General features: G+C 40.9%; 1 protein-coding gene across 5 annotated transcripts in view; it reads left to right on the plus strand.

Annotated features, from left to right (window-relative positions):
• Positions 1-15,971: 15,971 nt before the first annotated feature.
• LOC122551736 (activin receptor type-2A) overlaps positions 15,972-19,605 on the plus strand; it is a 157,971-nt gene continuing 154,337 nt past the window's right edge. For all 5 annotated transcript variants that reach the window (XM_087989237.1, XM_087989238.1, XM_087989236.1 and 2 more), the window contains exon 1: positions 15,972-16,474. Coding sequence is in view for 3 of the 5 variants with exons in the window: in XM_087989236.1 (XP_087845362.1) it covers positions 16,420-16,474 (55 nt within the window). In the remaining 2 variants the exon portion in view is untranslated. The remainder of the gene's footprint in view (positions 16,475-19,605) is intronic.

Raw genomic sequence — 19,605 nt, forward strand, 5'->3', positions numbered from 1 at the left:
TGATGATATGGCATATTGGCACATATAATGACTTTATAGATGTAGCAACTGATCAGAAAGACTAATGGAATGTTGGCTTTCATTTCAAAGGAATTGGAGGATAAGAGTAGGGAAGTTTTATTGCAACTATACAAGGTGCTAATGAGACCACATCTGGAGTACGGAGAACAGTTTTGGTCCCCTCTAGATAGTATTTAACTGGAGAAAGTTTTGAGACGGTTCACTAAGACAACCCCTGGTAAGGAGGGGTTGTCTTATGAGCAAAGGCCAAAAAGGTTGGGAGTCTACTCACTGGAGTTCAGAAGAATTAGAGATGATCTCATTAAAATGCTCCTAATTCTTAAGGGCTTGACAGGATGAATGCTGAGACAATGCTTCCCCTTACAGGGGAGTCTAGGACCAAAGAGTCTTAGAATAAAGTGGTACCAAATTAAGGTTGAAATGAGGAGGAGTTTCTTCTCTAAGGGTAAGAGTAAGAACATAAGACATAGGAGCAGAAATTAGACCATTCAGCCCATCAAATTACTGTTTTATATGCTGTTGCATTGTTTTGGAATTTTGGGGAAAAAAAGATCAAAATGACAGCATTTTTAAAAGGAGAAAGACCAACAATAGGCAGCGACCACATGATCAGTGAGGGAAAGAGACAAAGAAACCTACACTGCTAACTGACAGAGCAGTGAATCTGCACAGTTTCTGACTTTGCTGTTTGAGGTCAGGATTCTCTGGACATCAGAGTAAATCTAGGAAAAATTAACAAACAGCGAAATTCACAGCTGATCTTGGAGAAACCTGTGTGGGAGAGCTCACAGCACAACAACAGATAAGTGCATAGTTTTTAATGTTGTTTGTTAAAACTTAATAGTTTTTTGCTGTAAATCTACAGTAGTGAGTAGAGTAGGTTCTTTCTTGATTATTGAGAGCTGTCTCTTGATTAAATTTTAAAAATATAAACCATAAGTACAAAGTCAGCCTGGAGCATTGCTTTTTAGAGCAAAAAGCAGGTGCTATTTTCTGGGTCAGTAGATTGTGAAGGAGCAAAGATGGTCTTTAGTATAGTGATATGCTCTTCCTGTCGGATATTCGGAGTTTAGGGAGAGTTTCCATGTTACTGATGATTATGTCTGCAGAAAGTGTCTTTGGTTGCAAATCCTTTCATAATCACATGGATCAGTTGGAGTGGCAGTTAAAGGCGAAAAGTAACACAGAAGAGCTGGGGGTTGTGATGGATGGCAATTATAGGAAGGGAGAAAAGCCGCAGATACAATCAGGTAGATGGGTTAACTCCAGAAAAGATGGAAGGGTAGGCAGATAGTGCAGCAGTCTTCTGTGGCTATCCCCATTTCAAACAAGTATGCTGTTTTGGAAAATGTAAAGGGGGATCGACTCTCAAGGGATGTAGCACAAACAGCTATGTTTTTCGTATTGGGAATGTCTCTAATGTCATAAGGGGCATGTGAGGTTCCAAGTGATCGACTGTGATAGGGAACACTCTAGTCAGAGGCACAGATAGACATTTCTGCAGCCAACAGTGAAAAATCAGAATGGTGTGTTGCTTCCCCGGTGCAAGGATCAAGGATATCGAAAGGGTGCAGACTGTTCACAAAGGGGAGAGGGACCAGCAGGAGGTCATTGTACACATTGGAACTAATGACATAGGAAGGGAAAAGGATGTGATTCTGAAGGAAGAATATAGAGAGTTAAGCAGGAATTAAAAGGAGGTCCTTAAGAGTAGTAATGTCTGTATTAGTCTCGGTACTTATGAGCTAGTGAAGGTAGGAATAGGAGGATAGAGCAGATGAATGGCTGAGGAGCTGGTGGAGCGGAGAAGGATTCACATGTTTGGATCATTGGGATCTCTTCTGGGGGTAGAAGATGGATTTCACCTGAATTGGAAGGGGACAAATATATTGGCAGGGAGATTTGCTAAAACTGCTTGGGAGGATTTAAACTAGTAAGGTGGGGGAATGGAACTCAAGGAAATAGTGAAGAGAGAGATCAATTTGAGACTGGTTCAGTTGGGAAAAGGAATGAGTCAAACAATCAGGGCAGGCAGGAACAAAGCAGAGAACAAGGTAGGACTGATAAATTAAACTGCATGTACAACAATGCAAGAGGCCTATCAGGAAAGGCAGATGAACTCAGGGCATGGTTAGGAACATGGGATTGGGATATCATAGAAATTACAGAAACATGGCTCAGGGATGGACAGGATCAGCAGCTTAATGTTCCAGGATACACATGCTACAGGAAGGATAGAAAGGGGGACAAGAGAGGAGGGGGGGTGGTGTTTTTGATAAGAGATAGTATTGCTGCTGTACTGAGGGAGGATATTCCTGGCAATACATCCAGGGAAGATATTTGAGTGGAACTGAGAAATAAGAAAGGGATGATCACCTTATTGGGATTGTATTATAGACCCCCTAATAGTCAGCAAAAAATTGAGAAACAAATTTGTAAGGAGATTTCAGTTTTCAGAAAGAATAATAGGGTGGATATGGTGGGGGATTTTAACTTTCTAAATATAGACTGGGACTCCCATAGTGTTAAGGGTTGAGATGGAGGGAAATTTGTTAAGTGTGTACAAGAAAACTTTCTGATTCAGTCTGTGGATGTACCTACTAGAGAAGATGAAAACATTTGACCTACTCTTGGGAAACAAGGCAGGGCAGGTGACTGAGGTGTTAGTGGGGGAGCACTTTGGGGCCAGCGACCATAATTCTATTAGTTTTAAAATCATCCTGGAAAAGGATAGATCAGGTCTAAAAATTAAAGTTCTAAATTGGAGGAAGGCTAATTTTGACAGTGTTAGACAAGAACTTTCAAAAGCTGATTGGAGGCAGATGTTCGCAGGTAAAGGGGCGGCTGGAAAATGAGAAGACTTCATAAATGAGATAATGAGAGTCCAGAGACAGTATGTTCCTGTTAGAGTGAAAGGAAAGGCTGGTGAGTGTAGGGAAAGATGGATGACTACAGAAATTGAGGGTTTGTTTAAGAAAAAGAAGGAAGCATATGTCAGATATAGACAGCAGAGATCAATTGAATCCTTAAAGGAAGTAGGAGTATACTTAACAGGAAGTCAGGAGGGCAAAAAGGGGAAATGAGACAACTTTGACAAATAGAGTTAAGGAGAATCCAAAGGGATTTTATAACTACATTAAGGACAAAATGGTAACTAGGGAGAGAATAGGACCCCTCAAAGATCAGCAAGGCAGTTATGTGTGGAGTGACAGGATACGGGGGAGATAATGAGTATTTTGAATCAGTGTTTACTGTGGAGAAGGACATGGAAGCTATAGGGGAAATAGATGGTGACATCTTGAAAAATGTCCATATTGCAAAGGTGGTGGAGATGGATGCCTTGAAACACATAAAAGTGGATAAATATCCAGGACTTGATCAGGTGTACCCTAGAACTCTATGGGAAGCTAGTGAAGTGATTGCTGGGCTCCTTGTTGACATATTTGTATCATCTATAGTCACAGGTGAGGTGCCAGAAGACTAGAGGTTGGCTAATGTGATGCCACTATTTAAGAAAGATGACAAGGAAAAGCCAGGGAACTATAGACTGCTGAGCCTAACATCAGTGGTGGGCAAGTTGTTGGAGGGAATCCTGAGGGACAGGATTTACATGTATTTGGAAAGGACTGATTAGGGATAGTCAGCATGACTTTGTGCATGGGAAATTATGTCTCACAAACTTGCATTTTTTTGAATTAACAAAGAGGATTGATGAGGGCAGAGTGATAGACGTTATCTATATGGACTTTAGTAAGGCGTTCGACAAGTTTCCTGGAGAGTCTGGTTAGCGAGGTTAGATATCATGGACAACAGGAACGCACTAGCCATTTGGGTACAAACCTGGCTCGAAGGTAAAAATCAGAGGGTGGTGTATGGGGGGTTGCTTTTCAGACTGGAGGCCTGTGACCAGTCGTGTGCCACAGGCATCGGTGCTGGGTGCACTGCTTTTTGTATTTGGATGTGAACATAGGAGGTATACTTAGTATGTTTGCAGATGACACCAAAATTGGAGGTGTAGTGGACAAGGTTACCTCAGAGTACAAAAGGATCTTGATCAGATGGGCCAATGGGCCGAGAAGTTACAGATCGAGTTTAATGTACATAAATGCGAGGTGCTGCATTTTGGGAAAGCAAATCAGAGCAAGACTTATACACTTAATGGCAAGCTCCCAGGTAGTGTTGCTGAACAAAGAGGCTTTGGAATGTAGGCTCATAGTTCCTTGAAAGTAGAGTCGCAGATAGAAAGGATAGTGAAGGCGGCGTTTGGTATGCTTGCCTTTATTGCTCAGAGCATTGACTTTAGGAGTTGGGAGGTCATGTTGCGTCTATACAGGACATTGGTTGAGCCACTTTTGGAATATTGCATGCAATTCTAACCTCCTTCCTATTGGAAGGATGTTGTGAAACTTGAAAGGACTCAGAAAAGATTTACAAGGGTTGGAGGATTTGAGCTATCGAGAGAGGCTGAATATGCTGGGGCTGTTTACCCTGGAGCGTCGGAGGCTGAGGGATGACCTTATGGAGGTTTATAAAATCATGAGAGACATTGATAGGATAAATAGACAAGGTCTTTTCCCTGGTGTGGGGGAGTCCACAACTCGAGGGAATAGTTTAGGGGGAGAGGGGAAACACATACAAAGGACCTAAAGGGCAACTTTTTCAGAGGATGGTGAAGTGCATGGAATGAGCTGCCAGAGGAAGTGGTGGAGGCTAGTACAATTACAGCAATTAAAAGGCATTGGATGGGTATACGAATAGGAAGGGTTTGGAGGGATATGGCAAACAGGACTAGATTAGGATATCTGTCAGCATGGACGAATTGGACCAAAGGGTCTGTTTCCATGCTATACATCTCTGACTCCTCCATCATTCAATCATGGTTGATAAGTTTCTCAAACCCATTCTCCCATTTTCTCACCATAACCCTTGATAGTTTCTGGAGTATCAAGACTATCTCAGTCTTAAATACACTCATTGACCTGGCTTCTACAGTCTTCTGTGGCAATGAATTCTATAGATTCACCACTCCCTTGCTGGAGAAGTATCTCCTTATCTCCATTCTAAAAGATCTTCCCTTTACCCTAAGTCTATGCCCTCATGTTCTCGTCTCCCCTACCAATGGAAACACCTTCCAAGTATCTATTCTGCCCAGGCCATTCAGTATTCTGTATGCTTCAATTAGATCCCCCTCATCCTTCTCAACTGCATCGAGTACAAACCCAGAGTCCTCAAACATTCCTCATGTTAAGCTTTTCATTCTTGTGAACCTCCTCTGAACACACTCTAGGGCCAGTACATCCTTCCTGAGATATGGGGCCCAAAACATGGAGTAAATACTGCACAGTGTCAATGAATTGCTAATGAGGTGCAAGTATGTACAGGGTGAAAGATTGATAGAAATCCTAATTCATGTAAAGTTATGACAGCAGAGTACATGAAGCCCAAAGCATAGGTCTGCTGTCAATACAAGCCATATATCAAAATGTGAGATAATCATGCATATTCAGTAACAAACCACTCAAAGTTTCTGTATTAAATTTAATAACAGCAGTTTCATCAGTTACAGAATTAAGAGATTTCCCCTCTCCATCTACATTGTGTTAGATTAGCAGTCAAATTAACAAGTTACAATATACCATTTAAACAGCCTCTCCATCTACATTGTGTTAGATTAGCAGTCAAATTAACAAGTTACAATATACCATTTAAACAGAAGTACATTTCAGAATGTTTACAAGGGGCAGAGGGAGGAAAATAAAAGAACAGGAGATGAGAAAGGAGGGATACAGGTGAATGCTCAATCAAATAACAACAGAAACTTAAAATTTATGTACCATTTTTAACACAGTGGAACATCCAAAGTCCTTTGGAGAACGATCATCAAACAAAACTTGATCCCAAGCCACATGAGGGCAGATAACCAAAGAGGGTAGGTTTATGATGCACTTTAGAAGGAGATAGAACAAAAGTGACAGAAAGGTTTAGGTTGAGAATTCTAGAGTTAGGAGCTCAGCAGCTGAAAGCACAGCCACTAATGGAGGAATGAATAAAATTGTAGATGCATAACAGACCAGAATTTGAGGAGGAGAGGTGATGACCTCATGGCATTATTGCTAGACTATTAATCCAGAGGTCTAGTTAATGTTGTGGGGGCCTGAGTTTTAATCCAGTCATTGCAGATGGTGAAATTTTATTTTAATTTTTAAAAAATGGGAAAAAAAGGTCTAACAATGAGCAATATTATTGGTTGGGGGACAACCCATCTAGTTCACTAATGTCATTTATAGAAAGAAACTGCCGCCCTTACCCGGTCTGGCCTACGTGTGTCTCCAGACCCACAGCAATGTGGTTGACTCTTAACTGCCCTCTTGACAATTAGGGATGTGCAATGAATGCTGGTCTAGCAATAAACACATGCACCCTGTGAATGAATTTAAAACACTTTCAGAGCCTTGTAGGGAAAGAAGGGGTTATAAAGATAAAGGGGAACATCGCCACAGCAGGATTTGAGGACCAGCATGAGAATCTTAAAATCAATAAATAACTTAACTGAGATGCAATAAGGTCAGCAAGCACAAGGATGCCAAGTGAACAAGGTTTGGTGTGAATTGATGACAGGCAGCACAGTTTTGGCTAATCTGAAGATACAGAAGGTGGAAGATGAGAGATCAGCCAGGACTGGATAGAAATAGTTAAGTCTAGAGGTAGCAAATTGGAAATAGTGATGGCATAGTCATGTGGCTGAAAACAGATCTACTCAAGGTTGTAAAAGTTCTCAGCCAGACTGTATCAATCTTCCTGGCAACACAATCAGTGGCTTGGGAACAAAGTTTGTTGTGAGTAATGAGAACAATGGCTTTGGTCTTCAGACATTTAGCTGGAAAGATTTCGGCTCCGCCAGTAATGGATTTTGGATAAGCCATCCTAGAATTTAGAGGTAGTGGAGATTTGACTAAATTGATATTGAGGTAGATCTGGGTATCACAGTGCACATATGGAAACTGCTGCCCTTGGGTTCAGATAATATTACTGAATGATACTATGTAGATGAGCAATAGGGCCTAGGGAGACCGTTGGGGTATATACCATTGTTAACAGTGTGGAAGCAGGAAGAAAACTTACCATCTGCTATGAAACCACACAGACAACTTAATCCATGAGCTCCTATGAACCTTTCCTCCTAGGAGCACATTTATCATATCCCACTTTTTTCACTCTTCCAATTTTACTGAAGCCTTGGGAATGCTTCAATTACAATTGCGTTTGATAAAAATTAGCCTGAAAGGGTTTTATCATTTTCATGTTTATATAAATCATTAACAACAGTTAGGAACAAGAAGTCTTTTCTCAAAAATGTTAACAAATAAAAACATATCTGAAGAATGATTTCATAAAAATGTCAGCAGATAATACTAAAAGATGGAACTATCACAAACTTGTAGTAAAGCTTGATTTTTATCAAAAAAATGACTCCAGAATTTTAGACAATGTTTTTCCCAGTCTTGTACTTGGGGGAGGGGCAGGAATATAGTGGGAATTATGTTCTGATAGCACCCAACTGCATTCCTGCTAGGATGGAGATTTCCAAGAGGCAGGGTGAGAATAGGATTGACTGCTAACTGAATGGAGATCAGCATCCAATTAAAATTCTTAGAAATCAAAAATTGCCATGCTATCTAAAGGGGTAGGTCTTTAAGAGACATGTGCCTGGCATTGTTGTACACTTGTGAGACCTGCCTATTGAAAAAAAAGAGAAATTAAGATATTGTGGTGGATCTACCATGTTTCAAGAAGAGACCAGGCCTGAAATGACAATATTCAAGAGGACGTCAGGGTGACTGAAGCAACCAAGGACGCTCAGTAGAATGGATGGTACTTACACATCCAATGAAAACCGGAAAGTCAAATTACAAGAGGAAACTGGAGTAGACAATGAAGGGGGAAGACCAAAGAGGAGATGGAAGGGTTGGAACTAAGAGTATCCGGTACCTCCAAAGGGTACAACCCACAAAGGTAATAAGTGGGGGGAGGACTATTTTCAATTACAACCTCACCTATGAGAGAAGAGAGATAAAATTAAGGGCAATTTTGCAGTCATGCCAGCCTCCCCTTTCAATGCAAAAGCTGGTAGCATAATAGAACTTGAGGGAAATCTAATTGATCCACTCCACAAAGGGACTGTTGGTTTCAGAGCTTGCTCTGATGTCAGGTTCCCAAAATCCATTTTTTGAAGTTCTCTGCCGTTCAAGAAACTTGTTTTCAGCTCACTCCAAATAAAGGAAATAGCCAGACCAATTCTGATGCAATATAAAGAGAATTCAACCTGGGTGATATTCAAGTTTTAGAGTTATAGAGATTTTCAGCACAGAAAAGAGGCCTTCAGCCAATCACGTCTGCAGTAGGCAAAAAAAACTGTAATCTCATTTTCCAGAAATTGGCCCATAGCCAGTATGCCCTGGCATCACAACTGCACATCTAACTAGCTCTCAAATGTTATGAGGGCTTGTTCCTCTACCATCCTTAAAAGCAGTGAGTTCCAAATTCCCAACATCTTCTGAATGAAAAAGTTCTTCCTCACACCCTGTTAAACCTTTTACCCCTTATTTTAAATTTATACCTCCAGTCACTAATCCCTCTATCAAGGGAAAATGTTTCTTCCAGTCTATACCCCTCAATTTTATACACATTCAACATGTCCTCACTCACTCACTCTCCTGTGCTCTGAAGAATTCAGTGTGGAATTCAAGATTGCGGCAGAGTAGGACACTTCAGCCAGAGCTCGTCTGTTGTTTTTTTCTCTTTAGTGTTTTTTTTTCCTTTTCTGCTATTGGCCTGAACTAATGTGGGTGTGGCCAGCTGTCTGGAGTGAAGTTGGGGCAGTCAGTAGACCCAGTGAAGATTGCTACTAGTTGAGAATTGCTGGCACCTAGTCACATCAATTGGAAGCCTGTATAGAAAGACTGTAATGTCTATCTTTCTAACTTTATTTCTTATTTTCTTGACCTACACAATGTATATCTGTAATATAGTGTAACATTTCCCCTTATTTTTCTCTATTTTTGTACCTAGTATGGCATGGTGAGTTGGCGACACTGTACACTTTTCACTGTACTCCTGTTCTTTTGCAACTTGAATATACGTGACAATAAACCGAATTCTAAATCTCAAATAAAAAGAACAGCCCCAATCTATCAAATTTCTCTTCAGAACTGAAACTCTCAAGCCAAGGCAATATCCTGGTGATACTCCTCAGCACCCTCTCCAGTGCCATCACATCCCCCTATTGCTTGGATTCCAAAATTGCACACAATACTGTAGCTGTGGCCTAACCAATTTTTTTGTACGTTCCAGCACATCCTTGATGCTCTTAAACTATGCCTCAGCTAATGAAGGCAAGCATACCACACATCTTCTGCATATCATTCACCTGTTTGGATACATTAAAGGATACATGTACTCCAAGATTTCTCTGACCCTTGGTGCTTCCCAGGGTAATACCATTCCTAAAGATTAAAAGTAAGCATAATTTGAGTGGATGCAGCACGCACAATGAAAACTGCAAGTTTTAGAAAATATGACCATTTTAAATTACCTATATGTTTTAGTTTAGATATGCAGCAAATAATATTCAGGAAGATTTTAATTGGATGTTGGCCTCCATTGCATTGGAGTCAATCCCATTCTCATCCTCTCCCTTAGAAAATTCCATCTTGGCAGGAATGCATTTAGAGTCAGAGAGATATACAGCATGGAAACAGACCGATTCATCCATGCTGACCAGATATCCTAATCCAATCTAGACCCAATTGCCAGCATTTGGCCCATATTCCTCTAAACCCTTTCTATTCATATACCCATCCATATTGTAATTGTACCAGCCTCCAAAATTCCTCTGGCAGCACAATTCACACACACACACCACCAATACGTGAAACAGTAGCCCCTTGGGTCCTTTTATATATCTTTCCCCTCTCACCTTAAACCTACACCCTCAAGGTGTGGTCTCCCTCAGCCCAGGAAAAAAACCATGCCTATTTACCCTATCCATGCCCCTCGTGATTTTATAAATCACCCTTCACCCTCCGATGCTCCAGGGAAAATAGTCCCAGCCTATTCAACCTCTCCCTCTTGCTCAAACCCTCCAATCCTGGCAACCTCCTCTTTAATGTTTTCTGAACCCTTTCAAGTTTCACAACATTCTTCCTATAGAAGGGAGATCAGAATTGCATATAACACTCCAAAAGTGGCCAAACCAACGTCCTGTACAGCCACAACAGGACCTCCCAACTCCTATATTCAATGCACTGATCATAAAGGCAAGCATACCAAAAGCCTTCTTCACTACCCTGTTTACCTGCAAAACCACTTTCAAGGAATTATGAGCCTGTACTGCACGGTCTCTTTGTTCAGAAACACTGTCCAGGACCTTACCATTAAGTGTATAAGTCCTGCCCTGATTTACCTTTCCAAAATGCAGCACCTCACATTTATCTAAACTAAACTCCATCTACTACTCCTTGGTCCATTGGCTCATCTGATCAAGATCCCATCGTACTCTGAGGTAATGTTCTTCGCTATTGACGACACCTCCAATTTTAATATCAGCTGCAAACTTACTAACCATACCTATGTTCACATCCGTATCATTTTTAAAAATGATAAAAGGCAGTACTGATTCTTGTGGCACACTGCTGGGTGCCGTTGCAACATAGTTCCCATATTTTCCTGGCCCTCCCCAATAACAATACAGGAAAATTTTGCCCAAGATGCATAATAGGTGTCTGTAATTTTTACAAAGTCAGACAGAGCATTAAGAGCACTTTTATTCTTTCCTTCTTGGTTATATAACTGTACATCTGGTTGCTTTATGGAACCAAAGAAAAATGATGGAGTATGTGAAAGAAAATTTGCTTCGCTATTTAAGCCTTGAATACTTATCAATCTGTGATCAGAGAATATGGTAACAAAAAAAAGATTTAAAATCTCACCATTGTTGTTTACATTTGCTTTTTCACAGAAAGGAGGTCAATCCAAATAGTACCATTTTTCACCTATTATAAAGATGTCTATTCTGCACTGATTTGCTCTGGGTTATGACAAAAAGTACAAACCAGAAGTGTTGACTCTCTTCACAGATACTGCCAGACCAGCTGAGTACTTACAGCATTTGCTCCTATAGTTTGTGAAACGGTGCACAAAGGAAGACTTAACCATTACAGGAACATTACATTGACATACTCTCAATATCTACGGGCAGTAACGAAACATTCATAGGCTTTGACCATGTATTACTTAAAAATGTTGCAGATTTAGAATTGCTTTCAAGCATGGAAAGGATTAAGTCCTGACTTTATTTTTTGTTGCAATGGTATGTGGTCATTGGCAAATCTACTTGACAATTTCCCAAGATATGTGGACTGTTACAATGCAAAGTAAGAGTACATTGAATCTCTATTCATAATTATGATTATGGGACTACCTTTAGATTATATAATTTAGCCCTCAACTAAAATTTATACAAATCACTAACAAGCTTTCATATAAATATTGCAACTTTTAATGCATCACTAATTCCAAATTTCTAACAATACCATGTCCCTTTATCAATTGAAACACAGCAGCTCCCCTCCATGACTACAATTCAAATCGCAGGTCTCAAGTTATTAATAAAGAACGAGTCTCAGTCTTAAATACACAAAATGACCTTGGTCTCCAAAGTCTTCTGTGGCTGAGAGTTCCACAGATTCACCACCCTGCCTAAGGAAATTACTCCTTTACTCAGTTTGGAAGGGGCTTCCCTTCATTCTGAGGCTATGCCCTCAGGTGCTAGTCTCTCCTACTAGTGGAAACATTACCATGGCCACCCTTTTCAGGTGTCCCAGTATTCAATGAGATTCCATAGCCTTTAAATGCAAGCCAGGGATAAATTAATGGAGGTAACAAAGTAAAATGGGTTTGAATGAAATGGCAGGTAAAATCATTTACTACTGTTCATCACAGTCCAGTAACCACTGCTGAAAAGTGTTTAAGTGAATGCCAGATAAAAGCAGATATAATCACACAATATTAAAGGCACTAGATAAAATGCAAGTTTTGTTGAATTAAGCAATGACAACCTCCAAGATTGACTGGTTTCCCAACTGACGACTCAGATCTCAAGAATAAATGTAAGTATGCATCAGAATACGGCCAGTAACTTGAGGAACATAATCCCAGGATGAGTTTTAAATTTCAAGAAACGAGGGAAGAAAATTGGACGAGATGAAAAATATTCAGAAGTGTTTCTTAAGTAAATTGGTCATAATGAAGATTGAAATTTAAAGCCAAATGTTTTATTTTTAAATGGTGTCAACTTTTATCGTGCATTCAGAGTTGTTACATATTAGCTAGAACTGAAAATGTGTTGCTGGAAAAGCGCAACAGTTCAGGCAGCATCCAGGGAACAGGAGAATCGACGTTTCGGGCATAAGCCTTCTTCAGGAATGAGGAAAGTTTGTCCACAGGCTAAGATAAAAGGTAGGGAGGAGGAACTTGGGGGAGGGGCGTCAGAAATGCGATAGGTGGAAAGAGGTCAAGGTGAGGGTGATAGGTCAGACTGCGATGGGGGCGGAGAGGTCAGGAAGAAGATTGCAGGTTAGGAAGGCGGTGCTGAGTTCAATGGATTTGACTGAGATAAGGTGGGGGGAGGGGAAATGAGGAAACTGGTGAAATCCGAGTTCATCCCTTGTGGTTGGAGGATTCCTAGGCGGAAGATGAGACGCTCTTCCTCCAACCGTCGTGTTGTTGTGGTCTGGCGATGGAGTCCAAAGACCTGCATATCATTGGTGGAGTGGGAGGGGGAGTTGAAGTGTTGAGCCACAGGGTGGTTGGGTTGGTTGGTCCAGGTGTCCCAGAGGTGTTCTCTGATACGCTCCGCAATCTTCTTTCTGACCTCTCCGCCCCCACCCCAGTCTGACCTATCACCCTCACCTTGACCTCTTTCCACCTATCGCATTTCCGACACCCCTCCCCCAAGTCCCTCCTCCCTACCTTTTATCTTAGCCTGCTGGACACACTTTCCTCATTCCTGAAGGAGGGCTTATGCCCGATTCATCGATTCTCCTGTTCCCTGGATGCTGCCTGACCTGCTGCGCTTTTCCAGCAACACATTTTCAGCTCTGATCTCCAGCATCTGCAGACCTCACTTTCTCCTCACATATTAGCTAGAAACCAGGTCTGCGAGAGATTGGGAGTTTTAAAAACTGAAATGGCATCTGGTGACTTAAGTTTTAAAATATGTCTTTCTTCCATCTTAATTTTAATATTTGTCAATGCATGTTGAATTTCATGCAAAGGTTTCATCAAGATATTGTAAGGTTAAAAGAGTGTTTGAATAATAGTTTTATACTAATAGAAACAGCAGTTAAAGTTTTTTTTCTAGTGAATTGTTTTCCCCACCCTTATTTCCTGACGCTTGTTAACTCCCTGTCAGAGGTAGCAGCTGTTCACGGGTACCTAGCTCAAGAAACCATTATACATATGAGCTTTTATAATATCAGCAAGTCAATTGATCACCAGGCACAGCTGAACCTGATTTTTTTCTCTCAATAACGTGAAAACCAACAGACACCCTCAGCAGGAGCCAAAGCTAGAAGGAAATCAGACATTGAACTCAAACGTAGCAATCCGACCAGAGAAGTAAACCTGTTACCTATATGTTTATCAGAATTTCACAGTTCTTAACATTACGGAGGATTTTCAGTGTTGACAGACTAGTTCTTCTGGTTGAGAGTCAGTGACACGGGATCACGTATCATTCATTACCATTATGGGAGTAAGAAGGAAGAAGTTGTTTGACGCAGAAACTTATTAGAGAACGGAACGTTATGCACTAAGGAGTAGTTGCAGCAGTCGCCATTACGTTTTCCCAGGAAAGACTTAGCAGGTGTAGGTTCTATGTGGAAGGTAGCAAACTGAAAGTTCTAACAAATGATATGAATCAGCAGAGGAGTGATGTTATTGGGTTGGTGGAAAGACAAACCGGGATAAAGTAAGGACTGCAAATCAGAGTTGAAAAGTGTGGTGCTGGGAAAGCACAGGGTCAGCCTGCCTGACCGGCTGTGCTTTCCCAGCACCACACGTTAAGACAAACGGTTAAGGTAAATGAATGTTTCTTCCCAGCCAAATTACGCCTGTTAACTGGCAGCTGACTTCATTTTATGGTGTTTGACTTTAGGACCTCATTTTCTTTCACATGATTGGGGTGATCAATCATAGTGTGGTCAAGTTAATGAGACCTTAAATTAATAGACCCCAAGAATGCAGAAAACATTTCGTCAAACCAGTTCTCCCATACAGCTCCTACATAAATCGGATTATTAAAACTGAATTTGTATCTTTCAAAATGTGGGATCAGAGTAGCTTCCAAGATGCGAACGATTGTTTGTTGACGGGCTAGTTTACCTAGAATGGAGTTATCTGCACATTACTGATCACACATACATGGTGTCTCGTGGGTACAACTAATTTTTCATCCCGGCAATATGCACAGTACCAATCCCACGATCATTGTTAATTGTGGGGATGGCTGCTTCTCGAGGTTTCTAGTTGATCTTGCCGTTTCTTCCTCTCCATCAGGATGGAGGTGTCAAATCCACTGTATACTTGCTGCGTACTGCGTTCTTCAGATTGAAGATGCTTTGTGTGGCGTGTACAACATTTCTGAGCAGCAACTGCGAGTCATATTGAGGAGGTTTTGTTCAATTACTCGCCGAGTAAATCGAAGAATTTCAATTACCTTCAGTAAATTTTGGCGTCGAGCGAGCGGCGACGGCAGCAGGAAGAAATAATTGAGAAGTGGAGTTTGCCACTTAGATGTTTGTCTGTTTGGTACAGTCACTTCATGTAAGTGCATACTCTACCAAAAACACAAATTAATTGATGATACAATACAACCTGGTGAATTACAACACCAAATCGTCATGGTCTCAAAATAGCGGACTGTTTCAAAACTCTCTACTGGGTCTAATTAGCATTTGATATATCACCCTTAGATCCCTCACTCTTGAGAGAGAGAGAGAGAGAAATCGCGCAATAACGTTGAGCTAGAAGTCACCGGGCTGGCACGGACAGACTATATTTCGACAAGAGGCAGCTGGTCGAATAACCTTATTACTCTGAATACTGATTTGGCTCAGCCTGTAACTGGGCTACAGGACGCCTATAATGGGGAGGCAATATTGGGCCATCTCAAGCTGGTGGAACAATAGCAGATGCAGCAACTTCAGGGAGCTTTCAAGGTAAGTCTGTGAAAAGCTGCAACTTTTTTTGGACACATTACACTTCAGTTGCAAACACATTCCGACGCCGTACAATTTTACTCTATCCGCCCTGCATATCGTGCGCATCGCCTCCAACCAATTAGCAGAATTTCTCTAATCACATCTTCGCTGCAAATCTGGAATTTCCCCGCCCCATTCTTGAAACCGCAGCTCTCGGTTGCTGGAGGCGCACGTCAATCATTGCCAGCAGGTTGGGTTCGAACGCTTCGCCTCAACCAGTACTTACCACTTGAGCGAGCTGTACTCCAGAGTTTACACCCCCCAGCCCACGCCAAAAAAAACCACACATGCGATCACGCCTACCTGCTGAAAGGGGATTGGTCAGGATCCAATAATAAACGCGCCTTTTTTTCGCATGAGGGCGGAGGTGTATACGTAAACGGCAGTGAAGGTCCTCTACTGGTTGCAGGCGATGTCAATCACTCTGACGCTACGACACGGACGCAGCCGTGAATGGTCATGGGTGATGCCAATCAGATTACGTGTCTTCGCCCCCGCCCCACTACTCGCTTTTGCTCTGTTCAGGAGGCGGGCCTGTTCGCGAGCTCGTACTGCCGTTTTTTTTAAAACTCTTGCTCGGGGCGGGGGTTGGGGGTGGGGAGTGGGGAGGGGGAAGGAAACAAAAACAATTCAACGCCATTTTGGACTCAGGCCTACTTCGCTAATTATGAATTCCGGGAGACTTCGAGTACACCATTCCCGTCAAAGGAGCTGAGCGTTTGCATCGTAGCTTTTCTTCCACACCCTTTACTTTTTATGTGAATGGCGGTTGTTTTTTCTCCTCCAAAATCATCCCTTGGTGGCGTTATCGGCTCTACATAGCTATATATTTTGTCAAACAAAAAAAAATTGACAATCGAAGTCTAGTGTTGTCGCTTAAATTCCCTATCTTTTTGAATGAAGTTACCCACTGAAGGAGGGAGAACGTTTGCTACAAGGTGGATCGCTGCCAGCAGCAAGTCAGGAGACGTGGTGGAGTCGTAAAGAGATTTTTTTTCTCTCGGCTGCGATACAACGATCGTTTTGTTCGAATTAATCTATTTTTTAAAAGAAACACATCCACAAAAAAAACATTATCATGGGAGCTGGTACCAAGCTTGCTTTTGCTGTTTTTCTGGTTTCGTGCTCCTCAGGTAGGTAGTTTTTATTGGGTTCTCTGACCCCAGATTTTTTAAAATCAATCTTTCGCGCATGTAAATCTTAAATGGCATGTGGTTTTTTTTTGTTGTTTGTAGATGTTGCAATCAAACCGTGCACCGAAAAAAAAAACAAGCTCGTAATTCGGCACAATCTAAATGCTGTTGGATGAGTAAATTCAGCCAGTTTGTGGCGTGCATGTGCTGAGTATCTGTAGTGTGGTATTGGTGTTTTTTTTGTAATGTTATACCAACTAGCTCAAGGTGACTGATCGGTGTAAAGGCAAACTTACTAAATATGCAGATAAACGACCAAGGGCTGACTGGTTTCATTTTTTTTCCCGGAGTATTGCTAGTCTCTAACCATTGGGGACGTTCGATTTGTAGCCTGTATATACAATATTTTTGTCTGTGAAATTTGTACAACTTAGTAAAATCAACCCCTTCAAAGTGCCCTATTCGGGAAAACAAAAAGTAACTGAAAATTAGGTGTTCCTATTGCAATCTGTTGCAAAGTGGAAAATTAGCCTTTATAATCTACAACAAAGATGTGTGGTAATTTTAAGGTGAAAAGTTTTCATTTTTTTCCCGTTGCTTACTCTCCCACCGCCCCCCAATCCATCCCACGAGAGTAACCGTTCATGAATATTGTAAAAAGCAGAAGATGAAGTGACATTTGTACAAAGTATCTGTCTCCGCCTGTTAAATTAAACTTTGAAGCAAGTTACATTCTAATTTTATTAAGCAAACTATGATTTGTAGATATCGTCAAATGCATACCTGTTGGTGAAAATGTCACATTTAATTTGAAGTGCTTACGTGCTCTTTTTAAAGATTTCACGATCGGCTTTGTAACATCAGCCATTGTGCGTGGTCCTTTTTCATTTTAGAGATTCATCTGTTATATAGGAAATATTGCTGTGCTCTTTTGACTTACTACTTGTACAACAACATTATGCAAAACAATATTCGTGTTGAAACTGTATAGGTTGACAGCGCAAAGCCCGATTCATATCTGTGTTTCATGTGGATGTTAAATGTGTAAAATTTGAGTCAATATGATGAAAGTCCATGACACGTAGCTGGTTTATGCTATGCATGTTTTCTGTATCGAGTGTTTTCAATCGTAATCATTAGACGACTTAATCACTATTTGGAAATTGATTTCAGATGTGTAGTGGTAGCGAACTGGCAGTTTCTTCACACTTCATTTGTAAGTTCCTTTTGCTCTCTTTTAATCTTGGTCTGCAAAAGATGCAGAAATTTGCAAAATTTGGGACCACATTGACCTCTTGTAGAAAGTATTTTTTTCCAAAACGTTTCAGAGTGTGTGGGGAGAACAAGCTGGTTATAGCTCAATTTAGTACAGATGCCCGATGCCCACGTTGGTGTCAGTTGTCACATTCTCCTTTTTGTGAAACATTTCGACGTATTTAATCTTGACGCCTGAATCTGTTCTCTTTTGTGGAAAATGATTGTTTCCATATGAGTGGAGAATGATGTACTTCTATATAAATTAAAAAAAACAAAATAATGCAGTCAAAAAGATATGATAAATTGGCTTTGACAGCATTCCGTTGTTGAATTTATCTGTAGATCTGAGCCGCTCTGTTTCAGCAAGTAGGCTCAAGCACAATTAGAGTTTAATTAAGAACATCTGGAATTCATTCATTGTTTTCTATGACAAACATTGATCTTCTAGTTTTAATGTTGAATAGTAGTTGTCACATTTTATAACAAGGCAACATTCTTGTAGTTGATTTGTGTTCTGAGTAGATTGTTTTGTTTTGTTTTGTTTTGTTTTGTTTTGTTGGGGAATGGGTCTGGGTGGGTTGCGCTTCGGTGGGTCGGTGTGGATTTGTTGGGCCGAAGGGCCTGGTTCCACACTGTAAGTAAGTAATCTAATCTATATAGTGGGAAACCTAGCTAGCCAAGCGACTTGGTAAATGTAGATAGCTTTTCACTATGTAGCAAGATGTGGCAGACAGGCCCATTTTAAAATGTGTCTTTTGAGTTCAGGCTGAAAATTTGAAATAGCATACTATGCATAAATTATTAAGCATCGTTACCAAAAAGACCATTCGAAGAATAATAATTTTAAAATTGTTTTAAGTGTAGCTGAGCAACAAGTTTATCATAATGCTCATCTTGCAGCATTTACAATGGTTATTATTTCTGTAAACCTGATTGTAGACAGCACGGTGGGCGGCACGGTGGCACAGTGGTTAGCACTGCTGCCTCGCAGCGCCTGAGATCCGGGTTCAATTCCCGCCTCAGGCGACTGACTGTGTGGAGTTTGCACGTTCTCCCCGTGTCTGCGTGGGTTTCCTCCGGGTGCTCCGGTTTCCTCCCACAGTCCAAAGATGTGCAGGTCAGGTGAATTGGCCATGCTAAATTGCCCGTAGTGTTACGTAAGGGGTAAATGTAGGGGTATGGGTGGGTGGCGCTTCGGCGGGGCGGTGTGGACTTGTTGGGCCGAAGGGCCTGTTTCCACACTGTAAGTAATCTAATCTAAAAGTAATCTAAAAAAAAAAACTCATGTATTAGAGTTCATCTTTCTGTGTGAGTTTAAAAAATTTTGAAAATGCTGTTTCTATCATCTTAATGGCCATTTCTAAAGTCAGCAGTGGTCATTGAGAGGGTTAGAATTTTACTTTGTTTGCTTCAGCTTTGTGATATTTCACATTGCATGCAAACTAATTTGCAGGTTACTAATTGTAAGATTCTCAAAATTTTGACTTTTTAATGTGGATAATGGAAATTGATGTGTTTGGGTCATCAAATAAATGTGTTCTGATTAAGATATTGTGATATATTATCTAGATTTTCAGAGGTGTGATTGGATGACTTAAATTACTAAAATAGGACTTTATCAGATACATCATGCCTAACTTTGTGACGTCATTCTCTGGAGGAAAATGATGAACTACTTTAGGTCATTGGACTTAACATTGCAATGTCAAAATGGTATTATGTCTGGTTTGTCCACACCTGATTGGGTGACCACATGTCTTTTACTTTTGTAGTTGGCAGGTGTTTCTGTTGCAGTTCAAGTTGAAGTATCACTATTGCATTGCTTGGTGACTGTTAGTTTGTTAATGTTTTAAAATTATCTACAGTGCATAACT

This window comes from Chiloscyllium plagiosum, unplaced genomic scaffold, assembly GCF_037043375.1.
Source record: "Chiloscyllium plagiosum isolate Xiang-an unplaced genomic scaffold, Cpla_swu_hap1 HiC_scaffold_7, whole genome shotgun sequence".
In the NCBI taxonomy this organism is placed as follows: domain Eukaryota; kingdom Metazoa; phylum Chordata; class Chondrichthyes; order Orectolobiformes; family Hemiscylliidae; genus Chiloscyllium; species Chiloscyllium plagiosum.